This window comes from Pogona vitticeps, chromosome 7, assembly GCF_051106095.1.
Source record: "Pogona vitticeps strain Pit_001003342236 chromosome 7, PviZW2.1, whole genome shotgun sequence".
NCBI classification, from domain to species: Eukaryota; Metazoa; Chordata; class Lepidosauria; order Squamata; family Agamidae; genus Pogona; species Pogona vitticeps.
The window spans coordinates 177,696-205,451 of record NC_135789.1 but is presented as its reverse complement, the minus strand read 5'-3'; the positions used below and the strand labels follow the sequence as shown (position 1 = coordinate 205,451).

The 27,756-nt window shown below is 43.3% G+C and overlaps 1 protein-coding gene and 1 long non-coding RNA gene across 3 annotated transcripts in view; one reads left to right on the top strand and one right to left on the bottom strand.

Annotated features, from left to right (window-relative positions):
• Window positions 1-27,756, top strand: part of LOC110073156 (uncharacterized) — an 86,677-nt gene that overhangs the window by 25,403 nt on the left and 33,518 nt on the right. Inside the window, exon 4 of one of the 2 annotated variants that reach the window (XR_002299518.3) lies at window positions 15,979-17,995. The exons of the other annotated variant lie outside the window; for it this stretch is intronic. This is a non-coding gene — a long non-coding RNA (uncharacterized LOC110073156). Of the gene's footprint in view, window positions 1-15,978; window positions 17,996-27,756 lie in introns of those variants that run through there. 2 annotated transcript variants of the gene reach the window in all.
• Window positions 49-26,502, bottom strand: EPHA2 (EPH receptor A2). The gene is made up of 17 exons (XM_020782032.3): window positions 26,371-26,502; window positions 17,635-17,702; window positions 16,215-16,875; window positions 9,281-9,436; window positions 8,366-8,698; window positions 7,528-7,652; window positions 7,191-7,350; window positions 6,973-7,075; window positions 6,298-6,353; window positions 5,836-5,961; window positions 5,454-5,636; window positions 5,278-5,339; window positions 4,811-5,020; window positions 4,053-4,202; window positions 2,247-2,440; window positions 1,894-2,049; window positions 49-1,281 (listed from the first exon to the last, which is right to left on the bottom strand). Exons 1-17 carry the CDS (start codon window positions 26,459-26,461, stop codon window positions 1,176-1,178), a joined length of 2,940 nt encoding a protein of 979 aa, XP_020637691.3. The 5' UTR covers window positions 26,462-26,502; the 3' UTR covers window positions 49-1,175.

The following is a 27,756-nucleotide window of genomic DNA, read 5'->3' as shown; positions in this document are numbered from 1 at the left end:
GGAAAACAAAGTCTTTTCAACATGTATAAACATACACTGTAGGAACAATAACAAAGGAAAAAACACTTTTTTAATTAAAGCTGGAGAATATTCACACACACACAAAGTAAACTTCACATGTATAAATGGTGCATGATTATCCTTATTAGCAACATACTGTATCTGCTTTTAAATCAATAAATATAAAAAATAAATTAACATATTTTAAAAAGGGAAAGTAATAATAATGAACGGAAAATAATTGACAGTAAAAGTCATGAGTGCATTTCAGGGATGGGCTAAAAAAAACGGAATAAAGGCAGGCAGGCATGAAATAACTCTTTGGAGAGTCATAGTTGGTTATCCTTGGAAAAAACACTTCAAAGCTGAAACTCAAATGTTACAAGAACAGTCTGTCTAAGGCCTTATTCTTCATTCAACCTGGTTTGGCTTCTTAAAAAGTGAGAAGGTTGAAGGAAAAGTCCTTTAGTGCTTGAACAAAAAAGGGGAAATCAAGAATGTGCAGAAGCTGAAACAGCCGAGGTTTGCTTTTAAAGACAAGCTGTGTTTATAAGAGTCCTCTCTCTTCCATCTCTGCAACAGAGAAAACATGTCTATAAGAAAAAAACATTTTTTCAGGCTTCTGAATGTGGAAAAGAGTAGGCTGTTGGAACAGTAAAGCAGGTTTGGACATACTGACAATGGAACAAACAGCTCTCTGGTACAGTACTTTGGTTGGTCTTGTGCAGGACTGTAAGTAGGAGAAAGTGAACTGGCAGAAAGCGTGGCAATGCTCTTCTGGTAGCCCCAGGAACTATTGAAGCTAGAGACACGGCAGAATGAATGAAATGTGGCTTTTGGCACTTCTGCTTGGCAGTGTGAAGCTAGAATGTGCGGCAGAGCCTGACGCCTCATCCTGGAGCCTTCCAATACCACAGAATAATGCTTGCAGACGTCAGCAGGCATATGAAATAAGAGGCCAAGCAATAAATATTAAGGGATGCTGAGGAAACTCAGAAGAAAACAGACGTCCGCTTCGTTCTTTGTAAGTTGGCATCCTTTGCAAGAGGTCACTTGGATTCTTCATTTCAAGTATGTGCCAGGAATTATGTTTGCCAAATTGTCCTTGGCTTGACCACTGAGTAGCTAAATCAGGCAACAGAGCTACTACAAGTGAAGGGTAAGATTTGCCCAGTTCAAATTGGAATGCCAGTGGTGCTGACCTGTTCCTTCAATCCCATCAGGCTGTAGGCAATGCGCTTCTGGTGTCCTGGTAGACGTACTCCAATTCTTTTAATATCACTGGAAATGGAGAGAAAAGGGAGAGCTAATGAGATTGGTGACAATATTGTGATATGCAGGATGAGGGTAGAGGTAAGCAAATGATCTCTATTAATTTAAATATCTGTCTTCTCTGCTGCCTCCAATATTTATCTTGACATTTGCTGTCTCCATACGTCATATAGCAGTATCAAGGAATTTCCAAGGCCAGATTCATATGAAAAAGGTTAAGCAGCATTAGGACCTCCTGCAGGGATTTCAAGAGAAAGGTGTGCCTAATCATCTGCATTTTGCTATAGATTATCTTCCGTGAAGTCCATGTACAATTAAAGAGCATGAGCTTCTGTCTCAAAGGTGGAACCAAGAAGAGCCTCTCTCTTTAAAACGGATGGTGAAGAGGTCATGTTGGATCATAATATTCTCAGTGACTCTAGAACATCCTTTTAAAATAAAACCATGGAATCCAGCTATTTCCTCTGTCAGGAGAACAGATACGTCTTTTAAAGAAAAAGCACTTTGCCTCCCCCCACCAGAAAAAAAAAAGAAAAACAATCTTATTTAGCTGCTACTTAGGTAAAGCAGGATGGAGAAAGTGAAAATTGCCACGGGCACTATTTGTGAAGACAAACTCACTCATTGGACATCTGCACCACCTTCTCAATGACATTATACCCCGCAGCTGTGAAGTGCTCCGTATACTGGTGCATTTTGATGGATTCCAACCACTCGCCCACAGTTCGGAAAGGGATCCCTTCTGAGCCACTGGTGCTGGGTAGGCGGATGGAGATCCTTCAGAGGGGGGAAAAAAAAGAGCCACACCCCACTGTTTAGATTTAGCTCCTTTCTATGGTGTGGAGGGCAGGCATTTGGCAAAAATTTGAGGGGAATAATTAGCAAAGAAGGGCAAAATCAATTTCCAAATGAAGGAACTGGAAAAGAAAGTGGATATTTGGAAAGGAAGTAGCTCTGCTCAGACTGATACCTACCGAGGATCGAACTCTGCCAATGTCTTGAGCGATTCAGGGGCACGGATAAGCTTGTCCAAGATGCTCACAATATCGGTGAACTTGGGCCGATGGCTTCTGTCTTGTTGCCAGCATCGCATCATCAACTGGTAGATGGCAGAAGGGCAGTCCAAGGGTACAGGAAGCCGAAAGCCTTCGTTTATTGCTTTCATCACCTGTTTGTGAACAAGAAGAGTAGAAGATTGAACAACAGTAAATCGATTCAGCTTATGTCAGTCTGGAAGGAGTACTAATTGGTCAGCCTATCACAAGAAGCTGTATCAGAGACAGATATTGCAGGACAGATAACTTATCTTTAATCTTGTCTAAGACAATCACTTCCGTTCATGGATGCATACCTAAAACTAGTAAGAGGGTTTGGAACCTTAAAGCACTACTTTTTGGAAGGCTAGATCCGTTCTAATTCTAGATTCCTTGCAGGATCACTCATGGTGGCATGGTCAAAGATGAAACACGAGAATAAGATGTACCCATCTTCTTTAGCAGCAAAGAATTAATAGTTGTAGTAGTGATGGGTGAGGAGAAACTCTGAGCGATCTGTCAACCTAACATAGAAAGCAGATACTGGGTTGCAGCGAAAGAGGAAGGTAACACTGCAGGAGGATATTTTACAGACAGTGGCAGCGATGCTCGAGCTATCTTGTTATTAGTGAGCAGAAATCAGGATTCACATCTGAATATTTATACTTTGAAAACTCTATGATAAGATGACCCAAAATGAAATGAGAGACAATGTTGGAAGGCACTCCCACATTTAGTCAGCTACTAAAGAAGAACAAAGGCAATTATGATAGCACTGTCATAAATGAAGCCACTGGATTAAATCAGAAATAACACCTAGTTGTGATGTATTGTGCTCTATGACACATAATTGGGACAAAGAATGTGAGAAGTACAAGTCAAAGTAAGTTTGAAATGGGAAATCAAGAAATAGAAAATTTTAAATATGATAGTACTTGGAGTGAGAGAACTAATAGAGACTGGAAGAACTAGAAGAGATGTGAGGATGACAGTTAGATTTTTTTGTGCCTTCATCCAGTATCAATCAAGAACCTCAGCCAGGAAAGAAAAAGAAAGTTGAAGGTTATGAATGAACTAGAAAATATTATTAAATGTAGGGATGTATCTCTGGAAACCAAACCAAGATCATTAGTACTATAGTAATTCTTAATTAGTATGTACAGTTGTGAAAGCTGAACAATGGAGAAAGCTGACAGGAGATAAATATTTTTTTTAAAAAATGGATGTGGAGAACTTTAAAGATACAATGGAGTGGCAGAAAGACAAATAATAAAATCAAGTGTAAACTCAGAAGTTCAAAAGAAGTGTTTACATAAAATGGATTAATCCATTAAAGGAAGCCACAGCCATTAGTATGCAAGACTTGAGCAGAACTCCTTATGAGATGACCTGGAGGTGACTTGGTAACACATAATGACAACATTAGCATTCTCCATTTCTTTGCATGTAAGATTCAATCAAGATTCATGGATGACTCATTCTTGACTGGTCAGAAAGAATAACGGATAGGTACAGTTCACATCACAAAGCCCATCACCAGGACTAATGGAAGTTAAAGAAAATATTCACACTGGTATGTTAGAATGAAAAGCTTTCATCAAGAATTGAAAGTGAGATTGTCAAATGGATTAGGTGACTGAAACTATTTTCTCCCTGAAAGTGGGAATAAGGAATCCACCAACATTCCCAATGAGGACATCACTGATGCCTAAGCTAACATCCACAAAGGAACATCCAAGGCCTCACCTCATGATTGGAAAGCTCCCAGTAAGGTCGTTCACCATTCGACATCACCTCCCACATAACGATTCCATAACTCCAGACATCGCTGGCTGAAGTAAACTTGCGATGAGAGATAGCCTCAGGAGCTGTCCATCGGATAGGGATTTTCCCACCCTGGGAGGGGAAAGAAGGAAATGAGTATCCAGACCTTTGTTTCAAAAAATGCACTCTGATGTACAAGAGAGAAGACCAATCAAATTCCCTGGCTCTCCAAGTGTATTTTTACTTTTGTGTAATGGCCTATAAGGAGGCTGTGTCTAAACCAGACTTAGTCAAATCATGGATGCCAATGACTAGGAGTTTGACCTCTTAGGACAGAAACCACAGCCATCCATCTTAGAAGGCCTGGGGATTGTTCCTTCTTTCCTTTGTTTCTCTTCCTTCAGATGTTTTTCAAGCCTTGCTTGGTTCTTCTCAGGTCCCCATTGTGCCTGGATCTCAACCAGAATTCCTACCAATGGAGAATGTGCAGCAATGCACAGTTATGCCATTGATCACGTGTTACCAACAATTTCCTCTGTCTGGACTCCTGAATTCCACACTTGCTTCTGGATTCTCTGTTTCTAATACCTCCTCCAGATGCCAATAATGTATGTAATTTAGTCAGCTTTTTATCCCATTCCCTACAATATTCATAGCAAAAATGGATCCCCTCTCTTCACTGGGAATACTGAGAAATAGTCAGAACTGAAGATGATGGCCAGCATGCTGGTAGTACTCACACTTGTGGTGTAAGTGGCATCAGGATCATCCTCCAGGACACGAGAAAGGCCGAAGTCAGAGACTTTACAGACCAGCTGGCTGTCAACAAGAATATTGCGAGCAGCCAAATCGCGGTGGACATAGTTCATGCTGGCCAAATACTTCATACCAGAGGCGATGCCCCTCAACATGCCTACCAGCTGGATAACACAGAATTCCCCATCCTTTTCCTGTTAAGAAAAGAAGGAAGCAATTCAGGACCACATATGTGAGCTAAACAACTAATGACAGGCTTTTAAAACAGAAGATCAATTATGGTACAGAATAAGCTTCTTATCCCCCTCTGAAGGGAAATTCTAGGGGGAAATCTGCAAGCTTCTGTCAAGAGTGCTTAGGAAGTTGAGACCAGCCAATCTGCTGTATGCATTTCAGGCCTCTCACTGTATGCATGAGCAGAGGGCTGACAAAGAGAAAATCTTGGACCTACCCGTAGGAATTTATCCAGAGCACCATTCTCCATGTATTCTGTGATGATCATAAAAGGCTTATCTGGAAAGAAAAAGAAGAAGAAACAATCCATAAAATCAGACCCTTGCTGTAGTTCTTCAAGAGCGGGCATTTTAGAATCAGTTGTCTCATGGAATTCCGACTACAGGTTCTTACATTTTGATATTACTCCCTCCAAGTGGATGATGTTGTGATGGCAAAACTGGCCCATAATGGTTGCTTCACTCAGGAAGTCTATGCGTTGCTTCTCTGTGTAGCCAGATTTTAGTGTCTTGATGGCCACTGGGATCTCCTTCTTGCCACTTTTTAGGGTCCCCTTATAGACTTCTCCAAATTCACCTGGTAGGAGGAAAGCAGGGAGAGTTAAACAACTCTTTTCAGTCAAGGATAGAAGTTTGGGGATGGGGGGGCATCAACCCAAAGGCTCAAGACAGTATTCAGCTTTCACTCACCTTTTTGAGCTAGTCACAACTGGACCAAGAGAATAGAACCCTCCACACACATTAATTAAGTGTGAGCTTATTGTGATATATCTTACCTGCCCCAATGACTTTCTGCCGTGAAATGCAAGAAGGATGAATCTCAGTGGTGAACTTCAGCACAGCCTGATTTGGGTCCTCATATGTGTGGGGATCCACATAGGTTTTCAGGGGCTTGAGCTGATCTGGGGTGAAAAGATAAAGAGGATCTCCTCAGCAAGGGGAACTCTTCCCTTCAAAGACAGAAGTTGTAGAAAAGTTGAACCAACACTAGGCTCTCATACCAAGTATCACCACTTATTCCTTTCCTTCCTGGCTCCATATATGGGGCAGAATACCAAGGGCAAGGAAGAATGCTCAGTTAAGTTTACTTCCAATTAACAGTGAATGCTCATCCTCAGGGTCTAAGTTGGCCACCACATTGTGGCTCTGGAGCCTTTCCTGTTCTTTGTAATGTTCAATTTTTTGGAAATGTTGCTTATGCATCAAGTGCACTGATCTAGGCTGGAATTATTACTTACCAGACTTAGAGAAGTAAACATCCTCTGATGTTTGCCGGGACCTCAGCTTCTTCTTCCTGAATGACAAAAAGGGTTTGACCGAGAGTATTAAAGACAATGTAGTGTGTCCTATCACCATTCCTATACAATGAAGAGATTTCATTATCAAAGCCTTGTAACACACATATACACATCTCTCTCTCTCTCTCTCTCTCTCTCTCTCTCTATCTATCTATCTATCTATCTATCTATCTATCTATCTATCTATCTATCTATCTTGAAATGTAGACAAAGACCAATGTACTGTAGCTACAAATTGCCATTTTCTTGCATTGATTTCTAAAGTGTCTAATCAGCATCAGGTGCTTTGGGAGCTGAGCTTAAGGTCCAGTCCTCTCCCATTTTGTCACGCAACCACTAGTAATACAAGTGAAAAGAATCAAGTTGATCAGGTAATGTATTGTTTGGAAACTAGGTTAAAGACAGTACTCCGAAGGCACTTGAAGAAGTTTATGCTCATCTACTGTTGCCTCTGGAAAATAAGATTCTGTTTTGTTTCTCAATCTGCAAAGACTGATTAATCGGAGGTAACTCAGTGACATGTATGTCTTTGACTTTGGAAATAGCCTCTCTCAGCTTTCTTAAAATCTGACTCTATCTGTAAATAAATGGGGGGAGGGAGAGTAAAATACATACCTTCGTCGAATGAAGAACACAGTTGCTAGGACAACCAAACCCATAAAGAGACAGCCAGCAATGGAACCCCAAAGGACTACTGTGGTATTAGTGCCATCAGAGTCTGTAGAGAAAAGGAATGATAGCTGTGATTAGGGAACTGTGACTGCTATTGCGCCTTGATTCACTCCTGGGGACTTTGCCCCAGCCCCTCTTCTCTTTGCCCACCAAAAACTCACGTTCTGGAAGTGTCTCAAACTCTTGCTCCACACTGTGGGCCCCCTGACCCTCCTGGGTCAGTGCCTGGACGCTCACCAAGTACTTGGTTCCAGGGCTAAGTTTAGGAAGGGTCACAGAATTCTCATCACAGCGTAACACAGAGTAGCTGTGTTCGTCCTTCTGCCAAAAAAAACAAAAAAAAATGTAAATGCACAGAGCTGATTAAAAAATCAGCATTGATAGAGTAGCAAGTAAAACCTCCTACAGCATGCAAGAATGTTAGAGAAGTAGGGAGGCAGGGTTGCTGGTAGTTTGAAGAAGCAAATTAAATACAGCGAAGTGACAAGACAGAGGTACCTTTTTCTTGTAAGTGACCTGATATTTCCAGACATAGTTCTGTTGCCGTGGAGGTACAGTCCAGGATAGGGTGAGACTGGTGGCAGTACGGCTGTCCATTGTCACTGAAGTCACTCGTGGAGGTTCTTAATAACGAGAAAGAGAAAGATTAGGCAAGGCTAATGTGCAATGAATTGTCCCCACCATTCCCACCCCCGTCTAAGTAATGTGACTGCTTTTGCCAAGTCACCTGATTTGCCATAATAAACAGTCAGTGAATAGCCATAGATTCATATAAAATGTCCAGACTGGAAAGACTCATCAGTGGTCACAAGGCAGTTACTTATTTGAATATCATCGTCCTACATATATTACAGCAGATGGGAAACATCTATCATGCTGATAGGCCATTTGTATTTTATTTTATTATTCATTTATTAGTTGAATTTATATCAATTTGTTCCTTTTCCAGTACTGTAAAGGTAATCTGTAATAACTTTTATTGATTACTCTCTGATGTGTGAGGTCCACTCACATAGGTGAGTTAGAAATATATCAGTTAATAAGTAAATAAGGCTGTGCAACTTTCCCCATATATGGCTGCACCAGTCTCTTTGCTTTTAAGAAATCAACATGTTAAAAAACTACAGAAACACAGTAAACTGTCTGCAACTGTGCTGGGTCATACCAAGATGAGCCTAATTGATCCCAGTAGTAGATCTCAGTAGACTCTGGAAAGACTTCAGACAAGACTTGAAGGCAGAAATCATGCCTTCAGGAAAAATTACATTATCCTAAATAATTGAGTCCTGCAATCCACACCAGCTGCTTGGGTCCCTTTAATGTGTCTGCCTCTTACCTGTCTGGTTCACACTGATACTGGTCACGCTGTAGCTACGCTGTGTGCTGAAAGAGGATACTCCATTGTGGGCCTCTACGGTGAAGGTATAGTTAACGTGTGGCTCCAGGTCACTGATGGTCAGGGATGTGCCAGCAAAATGGTCTGGGTTTTCTGAGTACCGAAGGGTGGAGTCGCAGGGGCGGCATTCCCCCGACTCTGGCCAACACTGTTCACATGTAATACTGTAGGTGATATCCTTGCGGCCTCCTGTGTTCCGGGGTGTTGACCACCGGAGTTGCACCTTGGCACCCAGGCCAATTGCTGTGACGCGGTGGGGAGCTGAAGGCGGCTCTGCGGAGCAGAGAACAGAGAAGTGTTATTAAAAAAACAGGATCCCCTTTGATACAGAGTGGAAGGTCGCCCACCAGATTAGTCATTTGCTTAGCTTGATATCTGTCTTGCTAGTACTCTCCCTGCTTCCTTCCTTTGGACTTGGTGGTTCTTTTCTTCTACCTCTGGTGGATTTCTGCTCTTCATAACAACCCTTGCCTTGCCCAGATGAGAGCATCTCACTGTCATCACTTTCTATCTGCCCTCCTCTAACCAATTCAAACTGAGCAAGGTGCCCATAGTTCTCCCCAGTTGCTGTTTAATAATCATTGACAAAATGCCTCTGCATGTGGAGGTTAAGGTCTATGCAGTCAGAATGAAGAATCGTGCAGCTATTACTCTTCCATGAGTGTGTGTCGTCAGATTGGATCCCCAGTTGCATATCCACATATGTAGTAGGCACATTCAGACCCATAAATGAGCTGGGTGTCCTAATTTAATCAAGTGGTCATAGTTCGTGATAATAATAGGAACTGGAGCGGGGCTTGAAGCCTTTACGTTTCCTTGGAACATAAGCAGCGCTGCTACTCTGATCTCACTTACGTGTGCATGGCATAGAGACAGGATCACTCAAGGCCCGAAAATAGCCTTCCTCACAAGGACAGGAAGTGGAGCCTTCGGAAGAGGGCAGTGTGTGCGAGGGGCATTTCGAACAGGCACTGTTAGAGATGTTCTCTTTGAAGAACCCAGGAGAACAAGCTGCAAAGAGAGCATGAAGACAGTGGGTTAATCTTCCTGGGCTTTATAATGATAGGACACATGAACAAAAGAAAAGATGGGCCAACAAACTGGAGATAGTGGCTTCTGTTAGAAAGATCAGGATGTAAATTGAAAGATGGACATGGATTAACAGTTGATCACGAACAAAACTCACTGTTTATTCTCCCTGCATATAAAATGGGAAAGGACAAGTCACAAGGACCAAACTCAAGGTATTCTTGTGTACATGCTTTGAAATCACATCTTCAGCTGTGTTTTAAAATGAAGCAATAGACCATCATCATGATTTGAACTTAACTGTTAGCAGCAAAGTGAATTGTATACATTTTAAACTGATACATACTTTGTTTCTATACCTATTTATAAATACCCTTTTGAAAACTGGACAAACGTATCTTAAAAATACCAGCTCCCATGTAGATGGAACATAGCTCCCCAGTTCTTTGGTGCTATTTCAGTATTTATAGCATATCACATGCATCATGCATGCACCATGACTATAGAGGAAATTAACATCTGGCCTTTGCCTGTACTGTACTTGAGTTACTCATCACACAGTATTTTCGAGCTGAATAATTTTTCCCACAGGATTAAGCTCTGCCCACAAAGTCTCTGATTCTATCTCTTCCCTTTTACTGGGATACAAAGAAGCTAAGTTCCTTAGAGATTCACTACATGCCTAACTGCTCTTTTGCTAACATGACAATGGGAGCAGCAACTTTCCTCCTGCCCTGTCCAGCCCAGGGTCTTTCTGTTATTCCTATTAGAGTGTTACACAATTTCAAATTATGGAAATATATGAAATATAGTTTAAATTAAAAACAATTTTAAATGTTAAGATAATTAGATTATTTTTACCAGAATTATTTATATTCATTTCTATACCGCCCATCTGGCAGCCAAGGCCACTCTGGGCGGTTTAAAACAACTAAACAGTAAGAACAATAGAATCACAAAACATAACAACATCAATAAATTATAAAAGTGCAAAACAAAATACCATAAAATACAATAGGAGACCTAATAAATACAATAAAATAAATAGCGTGAATAGTAGACTACAATGATAGAGTATTCTTGGCCGTTTGCCAAATCTTCCTTTGTCCACAGGATGGGACATAAGTTGGATGTGCATTAGGTGTTGCATTGATTGAATTTTTCCACAGTCACAGAAAATTTGCCCAGGGTAAGCCAAAGGAAGAATTATGCTAGTGAAGAAGCACATATTCATGACACTTGCCAAGCACAGGTTAGTGGTCTAGTATGGCCTGAGAGCAATCTGTACCATATTCCAGGACATCAGACCTGGAGTGACTTAAGGAAAAATAAAAATCTTCTAAAAGAAGGTTAAAATGGCAGAGAAACATGTATGAGTTCTCTATGGCTGCAGCCACATGTATATACAGAGGGCGGGCGGGGGGGGGAGCTTTCCCAGTTCCACTCAGTCATGCCTGAGATTCCAGAAGGGGAGTTGCAAAATGCCCTTCATTCAACTAACTCCTGCTCTTATCAGCTTTAATCTTTGGTGTTTCCAAACTTTTGCCTCTGCTATGTCTCTAGTTCCACTCCAGTTTTAACTACACACCAATATATCTAATTGGTGAAGTTACAGAGAGAGAGAGAGAGAGGGCTAGTCCTTGAAAGCTGATTATTTAGAAATGGCATCCCATGTAAACCTCCATCAATATTTTGTGTGTGGTCTCTTGCTTAGAACAAACTGTCACTGTGTAACTAACACAAGGTGCTCAGTGTTGAGTCTTGTCTGGACTAAGACAATAAGTGTGTGGATGTTGATAGAAAATAATATGCAAAAGGAAAAAAGAACATATGCAAGGCAGGTAACACCATACTCAAACCCTGAAATTGGCAGTTTCAATGCCGGCATTTAGTCCCTGAAATACTTATTATTAGGGTGATTTAATATTCCATTTTTAGAACAGAAATATATGTCTCTTACAATGAAATAAGAGTTTTAAACAGGGCCTACAGACCGTAACGAGGCATTCTTTAGGACCTGTGAACAATGCATTTCCTTCACTAGGCAATTTGTAACTCAGGAATCTACATTATATTGAGCCAGAACCTCAGCTCATTTAGCTCTTGAGTTGTGTACACTGAATGACAGGAACAGTTTTTTGTCCTTTGGAGGTGGGGTATTTCCCTCCGTACCTGTAGATGCCAAGGACTTCTTGCATATAAAGGAAAAGCACTGCCACTTCATTGTTGGGGAGAGAATCTCTTGCTGACTGGAGAATATACTTTAGTAGTAGGCATAAGTCCCAGGACCAGTTTTATAGAACCAGTGCATCTAGCACAGCTGTTGAAAAGGTACACCCTAGACTTTGGGAGACATGGGGCACATCCTGCAGAGAGGTAAATCCCCTAAAACAACCCAAGAGGGGATGCCCTCAACCCCACCCCACCCCCCTTTTGCATCCACAGTGCTAAACCCGGTTGGGGTAGAGAAGGAAGAGGTGGGTACTTCCCCTCCCTCCCTGATGAGAATAGGGTTCAAGGGATGTGGGATAGCTCGTTCAAGCTTGTGCAGTGGGATGGGGAGACCCCATCACAAGATGAGACCTCCTGCAGGCTGCCTAGGTTGTTAACAAATTGGAACACTTTAGCTGCCCTCATAAGCATCAGTTTCCAATCAATCTGAAGACATATAACACCCCTCCCCCTTTCCTTGGCCAAAATCTGTTTCCGGGAAGAAAGTTTGGTGAGCAATTCAGGCATGTTGAGGCTGTCCTGGGGCTTCCACCAGCAGGTACTCCAGCAGCTGCTTCCCCGATATTAAAAGGGAGTGGTGATCGTGGTGAAGATGGGGGGGGGGGACCGGGATGTTGAACAGGTGCGTACTCACACCATCCTCTTGACCTATTGTGGAGTCTTCGTAGCAACATGGACCCAACCAGTCCCACATAATTTTAGGCTAGAAAAATTGGATTAGATGGATTCTCTCTATGCCTTTGGAGTGCTGCCTGCTGGGACAGGTCATTGCCATAAGCTGTGTCCCAGCATTAAAGAGGGGATGTTGTAGGCTAAACATTTCCCTCTTCTTTATAAAACTCAAGTAATGTCTAAAGTATCCCTACAGGGACTATTTCCTTTTCCTAACCACTGAAGACTAAAAGAGAATTTTGTAACTGAGTTAAAGGAAAAGAAATAGATTAGTTTGTTAATTTAAAGCGGTACTGAAGTCACCAACAGTTCTCAAGCAAGTCGTGGTGCATTGTCTGTTTTCAGATGATGCACAGATGCATAATCTCCAAAGAGGCACTTTTAAAAGTTGGTTCTTGTCACCTGTTATTTTAAGAAAACACTTGCTTGAATTTTGAATAAGTAGTCTGCTGCCCATTTAAAAGGAGAACAAAGTGTTTTTTTAAAGTCAATTCCAACTTGCAGCTACCTTAGTAAAAATGAAAAGACAAAATTTTCAACCCTGATAACTAGAACATCGTCCCCCCAACCCTGTGCATACATATGGAGCTTGACTGCACCAGGCCCTGTTGAATAATTCATCTTTTAGATATTATACCACTTGACTACTAATCAGTGCTGAACTCTTGCTGGCATAAGGCTTGAGTCGGTGTGCGGTGGTATGGCATGCCTGCCAAGGGGCTTGATTGAAGGAGCAGGGCTTTAGAGAGACTTACTTTGCTGGGAGGATAACGCAGCCAACCTTAGTGGGTTCCCAAGGAATAGTGTTCCCTTCGGCATGTGTTTTGTTGAAAGCCGAAACAGGGTGAGGCAAAAGAGGGGTGAGGAGAGGGAATTGCTGGTGGCCCAAGAGAATTTGCTGGCAGCAGGAGGTAAAAAAGCGTGGTGGTGGAGATTGTGCACAGGAAGCAAAGAGTATCTGTGTTTATTTCTGGAGATAAACTGCCTTTGTTTCCTCCCTATGGGCCTCCCCATGGAGGATGGAAGGTCAGAGTATCTTTACACAAAAGGGCAAATTCCTTTTTCCACACACACACACCCTCCCCCCACTGGCGGGAGGAAACGGCTGCTTTAGGCTGAACAGGATGGTATGTGGTGGGTGGGGACAGCCAGGTTAACAGAAAGTGCCCCACATGGCAGAGCAGCCTGTCTGCTCCCCAAGACTGGTTTCTCCCCTTTACTCTAGTATTGCTCTCTGCTGTGCCAGGGATTTTCCCAGAATTGGGAAGGGGTGGGGTTGCCAATGAAGGATACAGATACTTTTGCCACCTTGTCTAAATGCAATTTCATGAGTCAACAGCAACTTTTCCAACTTTAAAAACTGGCTACCTTGTTGGCCACCACTGGGAGATTCTCAGTTCTTCCTAGGGGGCAGCTTACAAACTCTAGGAAACATGTAGTAATGCCGTGAAAGAGATGAATATATTAAGTAGACTATTTTATATTTCAGGCAAACATGTTTTATGCAGAGTTACAAACTGAGCAGAGTAAAGAACGTATGAGTGACTTTGCTTTCAAAGCACTAGAGAAAGCAGGTTTAAGTCTTGCGGAGTTCATCACTAGGTGAAATCTTAAATATGTATATGTAACTACAAAAGTGTTTGGACTTTTGGTACCAGCAGGTGTTGGACAAGTAAATAGGACTCTCTTTGTTCAATATGTTATCTCTAGGAACCTGAAGTTAAGACTCAGTTGTGGCTGATGAGGAGAAAATGTGAATCAAGATTGGAGGTGTGAGGAGACATGCGAGGGAGGAAGGCTGAATGGGACAAAGGGAAGTGTCAGCCCTCACTATTCACAGCTCCAACAGCTTTGTCGGGTTTAATGAGGAGGATTATTAGGCAGTGGGGTCCCTACCCACATGCACGCACGCACACCCACCCATTCCTGGGGCACAATGCCTCCATTCAGACAGGACAGAGAACCAGTGTTTTTAGAACCCTTCCTATACAGTGAGATGGGGAATGCTGGGTGTATAGTTTGTGTATGAACACCACTTGTTTCCATAATAGTCTGAGGGAAAGTGAAAAGCTCTGGATAATGTTATTCTAGTCTGTTTCTAGCTGAGCTGAAGGAAGGAAGGAGAGGGGTTGCTTACTGGAGATAAACGTGATCCAGGAAAGAAAGTGTGTAAGGGAAAGATGGCCTCCTGGAGTTCACACTCTAAAGAGGTAGATGGGTCAGCTGAGGAGGGTACTCATGCTTTGCAAATCCTGAATCAAAGAAGGCAGGAGTAAAGCCCTAATACTGGGGTGTCTTTTTTTTCCTCCATAGATGACGTGAGATATGGCATTCCCACTTTGAAATGTGAGATGTTTTTCCTACATGGAAATATGCACATGTTCATATGAATTTAACAGCATTGGCAGGGCAAATTTTAAAAATGTGTACACATGAGTTTTTGCACATTCCCCCCCCCCCAAAAAAATAATAATGCATAGTGAGCTTAAGAAATGTGTTGATTAAATGCTGAAAGTTTCAGGATAGAAAACAGGTAGTGCCGCACAGAATAATGGACCTCTGACAAATTATTTGCCCATCCGCAATAAGAACTGTGAAAAAAGCAAAGATTGCTTTTCCTCAAAACAAAGGCATTTAGCATCTCAAGAAGCAGGTTGTCAGCAATTCCTTTGCCTGTGTTTCAGGCCCCCCGTTTCACTCCTGAGAACATAGCTGTCTGGCAGCAGCAGGTAGGAAGGAAGTCTGACCGTATCCTCTATCAGGTAGATAGGGATGTGAAATGCTTGTTCAGGAGGCCTGCATTGCTCCATAACCTTAAAGATTCCTTATCTCTTTCTTCTTGCAAAATACAGACACATTCCTAAAGCAAAGCATTTTGCCTCTTATCTCTTGCCCTCCCTCTTCTCCTTTGGCTCCCCACTTGGCAAAAACAGGGCTTTGAGTGGGGATGGATAACATCTTTCTGCTTTCTGTTCTCTCTGGAGATTTGGCTCACTTTCAATAAAAGTGGAAGGTGAAGCCTAAGTAAGTACTGTACCATTAGCATTCGGGGCTACCCGATTCTCTCTTTACTTAATTAAACCCTTACTTAATTAAACCCAAGACCCTTGGTTTATACTCAAACCTGGAAAGTTAGCAGCAGTGGCACCGCCTCACTTCTGAACAACACCTGTCAAATAACCACTGGCAGCACTGGAAAACAATTATTTTCCCTAAGGATGCCTACCTGGGCTCTGTCAAGCACCTGCAGCATCCAAAGCCTTCCTGATCTGTTCCTGACAGGTGAAAAGTTTGCCAGGTGGTAGCACATCCAAGGCAGAAGATGGTGTTCCCTTTCTGCTTTGGCACCACCAATAGCCCATAAGGAAGAAGTTGCTTGCTTCTGTGTGGCTGCCTATAGCAGCCCACCTAAAGGAGAACCACTGCACTGAGTTTTCAGAGTTGCCTGCAACTGATCCTGGCAAAATATCTAACTGCCAAGGTGGAACAAACCACACTTTGACCACCAAGATCAGGAGACATCTCTTGCTCTTTCCACATCTGCACAGGAAATGCAAAGAAAAGTCAAAAGAATTGAAGGAGTGAACCACTTAAGAGTAGTATTTTCCCTCTTTCCACAGCACAAGAAGACAGATCTGTGGAGGGAGAAGGGAGAACCAGTGACTTGCCTTTAATGAGGTGCTTCTGAAGAGCAAGAATGGGAAAGGTGTGAAGTAACATAAATTCCATGTTTCATCTCAATTGTTGGCTCTTTTATTGGACTCTGGACCTAATTTTGTAATGTTGCTGAGAATCCTAGGACTAAAGCAGGCTGGAAATACAACAGAAAAACAAAATAAAATGAGAGCAGACTTACCTCTGCAGCTATCCCCGTCTTTCTCATACCCTTCACGACAGAGGCATTCACCAATGGGCACCAGCCATTCTCCATCTGAGTTGCAGTGCATGAGAGGCTCCTCTCGGGCCACAGCATGCTGCACGCATGTCCCCGGCACCTTGGCCAAGGGCTGTGAATCAGCACCAGCAATGGTTTCAGGGAAACTTGCCATGTTGTGGAAGATTCCTGGGCACTTTTTGTAATAGATACGGACCGAGAGGAGGGCCACACAAGCCCCAATGTCCTGAAAGGCAAGATAGAAACCCTTGCGAGTTAGGGGTCCAACTGAGCGCACCTCTGTATTGATCTTGACATTGCGTGTGTCAAAGTCCTCACGCAAGGTAATTTCATCTGGAGCGATGGTGTCAATCTTGCGGAACTGACGTTTCTGAAAATTGATGCCGTAATCAAAGTCCGACTCAGCGTAATAAAGGTTGAAGGTTTCCTTGCAGGTGCCTGTCCCACTGGGGAAGCTGTTGCAGTCTCGAACCGTGAACTGGAGTTCAATGAAGATGCGCTGAGCTTCACTGCGGTAGATCCAGTTTGTCCGCAACCAGTTGTCTTGATCTCCCTCCATCACGTTGCAGACAGAATAGATGTAAATAAGCGACTCATTCATGACGTTCTGGAGAAGATCCCACTAGTAGAAGGAGAAGAGCATAGTCACTAAATTGAGTGTTCTTTCATGCAAATTCACAAAGATGTGGAAATAACTTCCTCTGGGAACAGTATGTAGTCTACAGTGGCTTTTAACCCTTAAACTGATAGTGACTACTTTTCTGTACAGTTAATTAGAAGTGGAGGGCAGGTTCAAGTGTCAAGCTAAATCACTCTTATTTGGGATCTTGTTTTCAGTTGTGGCCAGTTAGATGTCCTGGGAAACAAAAAAGGAGGACACAGTGGACACAGAATTCCGTGCTGACTTTACATCCAAGGGATATTACATGGAGATTTTATTCAGCAAATCTGGCTACTTCGTAGTGATTGGTTTATTTTCCATGAGTTGCTGAATATTTTGAAAAAAGTTATTTCCAGTAATCACCTCAATCAATCCCATTAGATGAGCTTTTTCCCCAAAATGCACATCTGCTTACAAAAAATAAATACACACAATCTTTCCCCTTCCGTGATTCTATTTTTTTCTGGTGTGTACAAAACCATCTGCATTAGGTGCAATAATTCAACTTGGAGTTCCTGAATCCCGGGAAAATTGTTATGCATATATTTAAACAATTAAAGGTATCTGTTTCAAGTGCCACTAAAAGGGTAGTTTATTGTCAATTATATATTTTATCACTGTAAGTGGAGTTTTAGATCTTCAACCCCAAAACAAAATATTGAAGGAACTTGTCTTTCCATTAAAATAGAACCAGTATGCCGTAAAAGATTTCAAACTTACACCTTTCCCATAGGGATGATTGAGCCAGCCCAGATCCCCCTGTGCCTTGGCAAAATCAAGCAGGACAACTGGAAAGGAAAAGAAACACAAAAGAGGGTTATTGCCTAGCAGAATCCTATTCCAACTAAACACCTCATAGAAAAGGAAAGGAAACCAAGCAAATCTTGCAAATGGATGTCAGGATGAGAAGCTGTTGGTCTACAGTGGCTGATTATCAGATTGAACGAGATTGTGCATTGCTTCTTGTCGTAGGCAAGACCACCTTAACTGCACGGTACTTAACTGTACAAAATGTGATGGTAGGAAGGTGCCATTAAAAAACCCCGGAAGTCCAGTTATCTGGCTTTTATCTCACAGTAAAGTTTGTCTTTTGGTTTACTGTATATCATGTTTTTTCCTCAAGCTAAGAAGAAGGTGCTGACTAACCTGTTGAGGCTGTAAAAACAGAGGCCAGTTGTTTGGAAACAGGGCAGGAGCCCTAAGATGGAAGGGCAAAGAACTGCAAACAGAGAGGTGGATGATCACCAGGGAATTGTGAACGAGGAAGTACATAGTCTAAGGACCATGTTCCCCAACCTTGGAGCAGAAATCACAAGGTACTCTTCAAAAGAACATTCACTTGGAGGCAAGTGGGGTTACCTGGGCTAAAAGAAAGGCAGGGTTGTTGGGAGGGGTGAATGATTTCAGAACAAATAGTCCATGAGCTCATGGAACAAAACAACGGACCACGAGTATATCTCTATCCCCAAAATCTGAAAATGCAGCTAGGGTCTGAACCAGAAAACTTCCCACGGGTGAAGCAGGCACACTGTCTGATTATCTTTGACCTCTTTCCTAAGGAGATCCCTTACAGTCTAACCTGGTATTGCTTACAAAGGCAGTGGCTCTCTTGTGTTTTCCTAGCTTTGTTCTCAAGCCCTATCTTGCCAGAGATGGAATCTGGGCTTTCTGCATACAAACATGTGCTCTACCTCGCTCTAAAAAGGAAGAGATCCTTCTTAGTGTCTGTGCCCTTTCCTTCTCCCCCACAGATACTCCTGCCAGTCTCTGGGGTTTGTTATGCCTTCCGTTCCACTCTCCAGAGATTCTTTTCCTCCACAAATCTTTTCCAGACACAGCTTTTGGATGAAACACCCATGTTTTGTTGCCAAGCTCCAAACCCCTCATTAAAGTCAGATTCCAGCACAGAGAACAAGCCTGGTGCATCTTGAGGTGGGCGGATGCCACCAGTGGCGGGCAGGGACTGGTATCCGCCTGCTTTTGCTTCAGACGTTTACAAAGCAAGACTTACCCTTTCGAGCGGGGGGGAGCCTTTCTCCTCTTACTTGCACCTGAATAACTATTGTATTTAGAACTAGCAGAAGGCAGTGCCCCCTCCCCACAAAGGCTGCCAGAGAGGCACTGCAATTGCATCGCGGATGAGCTAGGCAGAATGTAAAACACAAAGAAATAGTGCATTGTTGACCTCTCCAGAGGGAGCCCACAGACCTGAGAGTCTGGCCACCAAAGGACCTCTTTGGGTTCAGCTTTCACTGGTCTTTGTGGGTGTCTCTCTGTGAATGGTCAATTACCAAAATGGCTGGTCCTCAACAGCCCTGCAAACACAGTAATGTAGTTCCATTAAGGAGTCAATCCATCTCACATTTGGTCTTCCTCTTTTCCTGCTGCCTAATCGCCGAAGAATTGGTGCCTTTGAATTGTGGTGCTGGAGGAGACTCTTGAGAGTTCCCTGGACTGCAAAGAGAACAAATCTATCAATTCTAAAGGAAATCAACCCTGAGTGCTCACTGGAAGGACAGATCCTGAAGCTGAGGCTCCAGTACTTTGGCCATCTCATGAGAAGAGAAGACTCCTTGGAAAAGACTTTGATGTTGGGAAAGTGTGAAGGCAAGAGGAGAAGGGGACGACCGAGGATGAGATGGTTGGACAGTGTCACCGAAGCAACCAACATGAATTTGACACAACTCCGGGAGGCGGTAGAAGATAGGAGGGCCTGGCGTGCTCTGGTCCATGGGGTCACGAGGAGTCGGACACGACTAAACGACTGAACGCAACCACTGTTTTCCTGCAGATCTAAGCACTGGCATTAAAGTGCTCTACATTTAAGGACCAAGATAAAATGAGGATTCCTTCTTGGCTATTCCACTGTTCTGTGTCTTCTCTCAAGAGCAGACACCAAATTTCACTTGGAGTGTTTGCCCTGTGCCTGTGAAAATTCCCTTTGACACATACACACTCAGCAAACTCTGAGCCAGAATACATCTGAATACTGCCTTGGATCTCCTTAGAAAGAGAAAGGTGGCCTATAAATAAAATAAATGAATAGATAAGAAATAAGTGCCATAAACTCCTGTTGAAAACAAGTCAGCCTGATCTCTGGCAACATGAGCTCTGCTTGTAAGAGGCAAAGACTGCTTAGATTCTGGTTTGCTAAACTTGATGCATGCTGTTTTAAAACTTGCAGTCTGTCCAAATGATAGATGAGGCTTGGAGGGAGAGATGAGTAAGTGAAATAACAGCTGACACTGGGGAGGAGAAAGCTGAAGGCGGCACATACAGGCTCTGCAGAGTGAGCAATACCTGTGTGTCGGATAAAGGTTGGCATCCTTTTTATGTGCATTTCATTTCATATGCCACCAAAATGCTTAGACTCTTCCTAATAAAGGCTTTAAAAAGAGAGAGGGAGAGACTGGAGACTCACAATATAATACAATACCTATATGCCTTTTATAATTTATTGTATTGTATTTTAGCCCAGTATCCTGTCATGATTCTAGCAATTTGTTCTCAAGAGTTACAGCTCTTTGAAGATAAAGATATCCCTTCCCAGATACCCTAGTCCTGTTGCTGCTCCTGTAGGCTTAGCATAGGACACATTTGAACATGTATAACTCTGCCCCATTCTTGTGTTCGAATGGAGTCCCTCTTGCATGTGAGTCTCCACTAGGATTGAGGTCATTGTGGTCACCGAGGTCTTGGTGCTAAAGAGGTAGGCACCCATGGCTCCAAGAGATGTCAGTCGATTCCAGAAGGGAATTCCCAACTCGGGAATAGAGCGGTACTGAGCCTTTGTTTAAAAGCAGGGACCGGTGCTGGTAGGATTGCCTAAGAACTGTAATGGGGATAGCTAAATCCAAGTCTTGGACAGAAACATGTACATATCTTTTACTGTAATTTGTTTTAAAGCTCTAGTTTGCATTTAGATCTACAGAGAAAACAGGCATCAATGGCAGCTATTTTCTCTCAAAAGGGTGTGTGCCTACTCAGCAGCATTAAGCCTTTTGAAACCTCTCAAACCTACCCTTACCACCCAGAACATGGGGAATTGTAGTTTATCAATGTTGGTACCTCTGTAGTTAGTGTGTGATTCCCAGTAGACATCCAGAATATGCTTCCTATCCTGTGAACTGAGGACATTTTGACGGCCACATGTGAAATTTCTGCATGTGAAATCCTGATGTGGCAGGATTTCAGTCTTTGCCCTCTTCTGGGTCAAGAAACCTGGCAGAAGCTACTGTCATGTCAGGCTTCCAAAGCAGGAATGAAGATCATTTCCAGCTTCCTCCAGACATTTGGTTCTGTGTACCTTTTGAGATCAGCAGCTAATGCAAAATCTCTTTGGATGGATGAAGTAGGAATCCCATCTGCCTAGCCAAGATCCTGTGGCAGGCAGAAAGCAGGAACCCTGCTTTGGTGCATCTGCAGTCACTCAAATTTGCCTCCAGTGAACTCAAGGTGGCATACATGATTTCAATCTCTCCGTTTCACCTTTACAACATCCCAGTGAAGTAGATTTGTCGGAGAGAGAGTGACCACCAATCCAATGAACCTCATGGCTAAAAAGGAATTGGAATCTGTGTTTGCTTGACTCAATTCGGACATAATTCTGATATATTCTCTTAACAGCTGGACTGGAGTTGCTGTCTCTTCCAAGCTACCTTGAAATAAGAAAATCAAATACCAGATCAGAGCCTCTTCTGCTTATTTAATGTTAAAAGAAGGAGGAAATGCTTCTCCTTTTACTTATAATCAAAAAACCAAAGCCAGCACTTGTGTGTTGTCCAAAGTTTCCCTGGATTCTCCCTCAAAGTATTTGCAAGCAGCATCTGGAACAGCTTTTCTTACCACCAATTTCCAGAGTTAATTTTAAATATTACCCTTCACTATAGTATTTCAATTTCTTTAAACTGTCTGCTTCAGTAGCATGGAAAGCCTAACCCAGAGGTAGATGGGGAGAAAAGAGAAAACCACACCACAGTCTATGCTTGACTGAAGATTCCTGACAAAGTGGTTCACAGTCAGCAGCTGAGCTCAATGATAATGAAGCCCAAAATCAAATGTCTCGGTCTCTCTCTCTCTCTCTCTCTCTCTCTCTCTTTCTCTTGCCTTCTCTCTTTCTCTCTCTGCTAGCCCCAAACATCCAGCTGAGATGAGGGGAAAGCTAGAGGTGAAGAGGATCCTTCAGTGGATCCAACTTTGAGCTCTGGAAATTCTGATTAAATAGAAGGGTTAACAAGTACAGTGGACCCTCTACTTACGGAATTAATCCGTATTGGAATGGTGTCTGCAAGTCGAAAATTCTGTAGGTCGAATCTCCATTGACCTACAATGCATTGAAAACCAATTAATCCCATAACCGGCGGGTTTTATTCTATTTTTGTTCCATTTTGGGTTTTTTCTGGTCTGTAAGTCGATTCTCCGGCTGCAAGTCGAATCTAAATTTTGCAGCCAGAGAAGTCTGTAACTCGAAAAGTCTGTAAGTCGAGCCGTCTGTAAGTCGAGGGTCCACTGTACTACAATTCCCTTGTATCTATTACCTTATTTATCCATTTCAAGGCACAAGGTTCCTCAATGCTTACGTTGGAAAAAACGGACAGGCTGATGAGTGGGTGAATACAGTCCCAGGATTCAACCTTTGAAAACGCCTACATTCCTCTGTGATTTTGCCTAAGCATCAATGGCCAGAAGTAACTCCTGCAGATCTGGAGTTAGCAAAGTCCAAGGATAAAAAGATAACTACTATGGGCATTTTCTCCAGCAAGTAAACACAGGCTGGTTGAAGAGGCAAATGACTAACTTCAGTCATAATACATGGAGTTTGTTTCGTGTTAGACAAGAAAAGAGATGTTGTGGTTCTGAGGGAGAAATGCTGGCATCTTTTAGGCACCTTGAAAGAAAGAAGGAATGCCACACATGTGCCCCAGATAGGCAGAAACTCCATGAGTCTAATCTCTTGGTGTCTTCAGCTATTGAGATCTGCATGGATGAACAAGGTGCATTTACAGCAACAGAGAGATGCAAAGGGTGGCTTAAATAGTTGTCTGTCTCATTGTCCCATAGTCATGTTTTTAGAATGTTGGGTGCTGCTCTGAAACTGCAGACCTCCCAGTTCCATTAGTAGAGGCACGAGTCCACAGTTAACAGAGCCAAGACAATCAGACTGGAGAGAGCTGTTTACTGGATAGAACCCTCTTCATCTCTTTAGTTCCCCAGCGTAATTAAAGCCCAGGCATCCATGGCTCTTCATTAACATTCCTGCCTTCTCTCCAACAAGCCAAGCGGGGCCCTTTGGGTTTGAGGTTTGGAAGAAGCAGCATTGTGGCATGGCATTACAGAGTATGTTTGACTCAGTCTAGTTGCACCACTGATGCCTCTCCTCTTCAGACAACCCTACACTCCCTTTTTGTTGCTTTTTAAAGCAATTTGATGGATGTGCAGAAAAAAGGACAGCATCTGCCCTTTTGAGATTAGAAGCGATTCTGCAGCCAAACCCCACATTTTTCAGCAAGCCTTCTGTCTCCAGACGACTTGTTGGTTAGCCCAACTTCATTATGCATTTGGAATACAGTAGGAGAGACATCGGCCACTTCTCTGGCTTCTGCCGCACTCTGACTACTGCTTCAGCAAGACAAGGGGAGAGGGGCGTTGATGCTAGCTATAGGGACTCGATTTGGATCAAGGCTGCTAGTTGCTATCCAGACGTATATGCCATTCAAATTTTGTTCTGTATACGTGCACAACATATGTGTACGTACATGACACCACCTCAGTTCATTCTTTTTTAGAAGGTTTAATTAGCAAGTTTTCTATATATCATGAAAAAGATGTCATTCGAAATTCAAAAATCAGAAAAACTGTTAGCCTTATGTATGTCAAATTATCATGGATGGTACTGTGGGCTAGGAAAGTATACCCCCACCTTTTGGACTTCTACATTTTAGGGGTCTCCAACACCCCATGAAAACTTCTGTGTATTTTGAACAACAACATCCCTGTTTGCACAGAAGAAGAATAAGTTACTGTACGCTACCAGCCTTTTTCGAAAGATGCACTTGTAACTGATTTGGGGAAAAGAATGTCGATAGTCTCTGGCAACAAAGTCTGTAACTCATCGCATCATTGGCAAAAAATAAATAAAGACAGGAAAAAGTCTTCTGTACATTTGTCAAGGATTTGTTTTCACCACTTCTGCTAAAATGCTACCCAACACATCTCCCCGAGAGGAGACCTGCTTGTGAGATAAGATTCCTGGCTCCATTAAATCTTGGCTTTCAGGTTGGAGGGGAAAAAACCCTGCACACCCAAGGATGTGTCTGGACTTGCCCAGTGGAAATCAGCCTTTGCTCCCATCCTTGGCCTCTGCCCCGCCAGAGTGCTGGGCAAGGGGGACTGGCCATGATTTTTAGTCCTGAATACTCAAGCCCGTGGACTGGCTGCTTCAGACATGGGGGGATTCTTACTATGGCAGATATACAAATGGGTGGCCCTCAAAATCTGAAGTTGCAAAAGATGTATGTGTTTGAAAAGAGTTGTTCTGCGTTTCTGAGCAAGGGAAATGAGGGAAAAAAACTGCTCTAGCTTTTGTTCGAGCCCCCAAGTTGCAGCGGCACATTCAGGAACTGGGAGAGATGAGCCCTAACAACTGCATATCTAAGAGCAGACACTTTTTAAGGGCAACGCTGGAACAGGAAAAGAAGGCAGAGGCCTGGGCACTGAGATCATATATTTGCCTAAACCTCATGGCATTAGAAGAACCATTGCTGATGCATTTGTAAGAACATCCCATTAAGCTTTGAAATTGAATTGATCATCCAGCCCCTAATGGTGAATCACTGCCCCCCCTTGACCCACCCTTCTTTTGTGGCAACCGGAATATTTGCCTCCATTGCCCAACCTGGCACTGTGCATTTGTGTAATCAAGGTGTGTGAATCACCTCACTTGACAGGGTGCTGAATCAGAATTCCACCCAGTCTCCGATCTGGGCTGTGCAGTTTCCTATTTGAGCTGTGGTGGTTAGTTTTGTAGAAAAGAAATGGACAATGGATTCCCTCCCCCCCCCCATCTTCATTTGAGTGCAGTTTTCTGAATTCCACAGAACTCTTATTCAGTCACAATCCCTCACCTGCCAAAGTGCCCCCCTATATGATCTCTTCCAAGGAAGAAAAATGACTTCCATTAGGCCCAAGTCTCAGCATTCCGTAACCCTGAATCAGTTGGTATCTCCCATGCAAAAGCTGTATCTATTGAACCAAGTCTGGAATTTTAAAAATGCTGTGTGAATAATTGAGCTTTCAGTCTCTTCCCAGTGCTACTGAAGATTCAGAAGTGCCTCAGCAATCTTTAGAAAGAATTTCCCAATACCCCAATGCTCCTTCAACCTGTAAGACTACTAACTACTTCAGGATCGTTCCTATTCGCACAGTTCAGAACGAGAGGAAGAGAAGTATACTGTAATGGAGTCTTCTATCAACGGCTCACCTAAGCTGCCCTCCCTTGACAGCAGATAGCTAGAAGTTCCTAAGAAGCCCACAGATAAGATACCAAGACAAGACCCTCCTGTGCTATTCCCCAATGCGTGGAATTCACAGATAGACGGGCACTGGCCCTGTAGGCTCCATTAACCTACCACGGATCCTCCTCAACAGGTCTACCAGTGCCACCGAAGAAGCTGCCCTTTCCCCTTCTACCCTGAGGCTCATGCCAAAAGCAATTTATTCCTACAGATAAAGATACTTTTTTCCTGATTCTACTGCCCGCAATGCAGTTTATCACAATTTAAGACAAATTATGAAGAAGTGATCCCTCTACATGTGTGCACTGATTCCAGGCTCATTGTGGCTTAAAAGAGAGCTACAATGGATTTTGATGGATTTCTTCAGCCACTTCACAGTTTGGCTGGCCCTGGAATCGAGCAGGGTTAGTTTGATTCCACAAGGCTACGAAGACCTCGGTACTTTTCAGCTCCTTTCAGTTTTGGCACTTCCAAACCACCCTTACCCACACACCCTCCGCTGGTCACTTTCCTGTATCTCTGTCTTTGAGAGCACCCGCGAAAACTTCTTTCTTCACATGGACTGTTCGCAAAAGGGGGGGGGGCAGAAAGTTTGAAAAGCTGCTTTGGGAAAAGCCTGCCAAGCAGGTAGGGGAGAAATGTTGGCCAGATGGCAGAGCCTGGTCACTGCTGCCGCCACAAGTCTTCCCAGCCATGTGAGTGAGTGAGCAAGTCAGCGGCAGCTTGCATGGCAGAGCCAGAGCCGGATGGGCGTCTCACAGGCTTTCTCTTCCCCCCCACGCCCCCCCCCCAGCCCCGTGGCCCTACGGGCTCCTCTGAAACACTGTACCCGGCAGCCAGTGCGTGGCAGCGAGACCTTTGATCGGAGAGAAGAAGAAACCCACCACCCAGGGTATGCCTGTGAAAAGGGAGGGAGAGATAGCGGAGTCTAGACACGACTTACCCTCCCGGGTCTGGACTCCTTGGAGCGTCACCTGGAGCAGGACAAAGAGGGGGGACAGGAGGGGGCCGCTGACCCCACGGAGACTGGCCATGCCGTGGCCTGAGCGAGTGCCTAAACAGATTGCTGCTTGGCCGCTTGCTCCCTCCTTCTCTTTAGGGAATCGCTGTACCTCTTTCGACAGAAAAGCTCAATGAGAGCTGGTGGGAAAGTTCCTGCCTTGTTCATTCATGCCCTGTGCTGACGTCAGGAAGCCACGCCCCCAGACAGAGTGGCTCTTCCCCCGCCCTGCCCTGGTGAAAAGAGCATCCGTCCCGGGCTGCTTCGCAGGGAAGTTGACAGGAAAGGAGATCTCCAGGTTCAGTGACAATTTCCTTGGATTATGTTCCTCTTCAGCCAGCTTTCTAGGACGTCTCTGTTATAAACGGAGTACCAGCCTGGTAATGAAGGTGGAGGAGCCCCTGGGTCCCACCCAACTAAGGACTCTTCTTGTACTTGGGAGCAAACGGATGGCAAAGTGACCATTCATAGTCTCTGCTCAGAACGCAGCACCAAGACCATACTGTGGACTAAGAAATATATTTTGTATAAGAAATGTAGTTCTCTTTATTGTTACTCAGTAAAGGAACAGTATCTAGGCTGGTGCAATGGAAACAAACATATTAGGACTCAGGAGACCTGTGCTTGAATGGGAAGCTCATGGGGAGCAGAGTGGGTGGAACTGATAAGACCACTTAAATACAGTATCTCACTTTGAAAACTACCAAGATCACTGTAAGTTGAGTGTGACCTGATGGCATGTGATACATACAGAGGAAAACAAGCTCACACCATTTTTCTGAATTCTTCTAGTTGGAGAATATGAGTGAGCAGAAGGGTGCTGTTTATTCTTTATTTGATTTATATACTGCCCCATTCGTGCACACACTGCTTTTTCTGCTTGTGTCTTGTGTGTGGCTTTTACATTCAGTGCATTACATTGACCAGGTGACATACAAAGACTTTGCTGGCCCCACAGATCGTACACGATCGTCTTAGGGTCCATGTAGATTCAAATTTATTTATATATTTGTGCATTTATATAACACTAACTTAATGCAGAATATTATTCTAAGTGATTTATAGCAACATAATTTCACAGTGACTTTACCACCAAACAGTAAACGTCTCAAATAAACAATAGATACTACAAATGGTGTACAAGTGATTATGGCAACACTGAGGGCACAGATAGAATAGCTCAGGAGGGGATAGCTTTGAATGTCTCTTGAGCATAGTCTTTTAGCATCCTCTTGAAGGATGGGAGGGAGGGGAACAGAGAAGGCCCCCTCCTTTAGCTTAATCTTTTTTTGTCTAAACAGTGGGACAACAATGTTCATAATCATCTAG

Coding starts and splice junctions, on each gene's coding strand:
- EPHA2 (XM_020782032.3), bottom strand. CDS start 26,461: ATGGCCAGTCTCCGTGGGGTCAGCGGCCCCCTCCTGTCCCCCCTCTTT. Junction 5,637..5,835: donor GCAGAAAGTCATTGGGGCAG/GTAAGATATATC, acceptor TCCTCCTACCAG/GTGAATTTGGAGAAGTCTAT. Junction 4,203..4,810: donor ATGCCACTTACACCACAAGT/GTGAGTACTACC, acceptor TTCCCCTCCCAG/GGTGGGAAAATCCCTATCCG.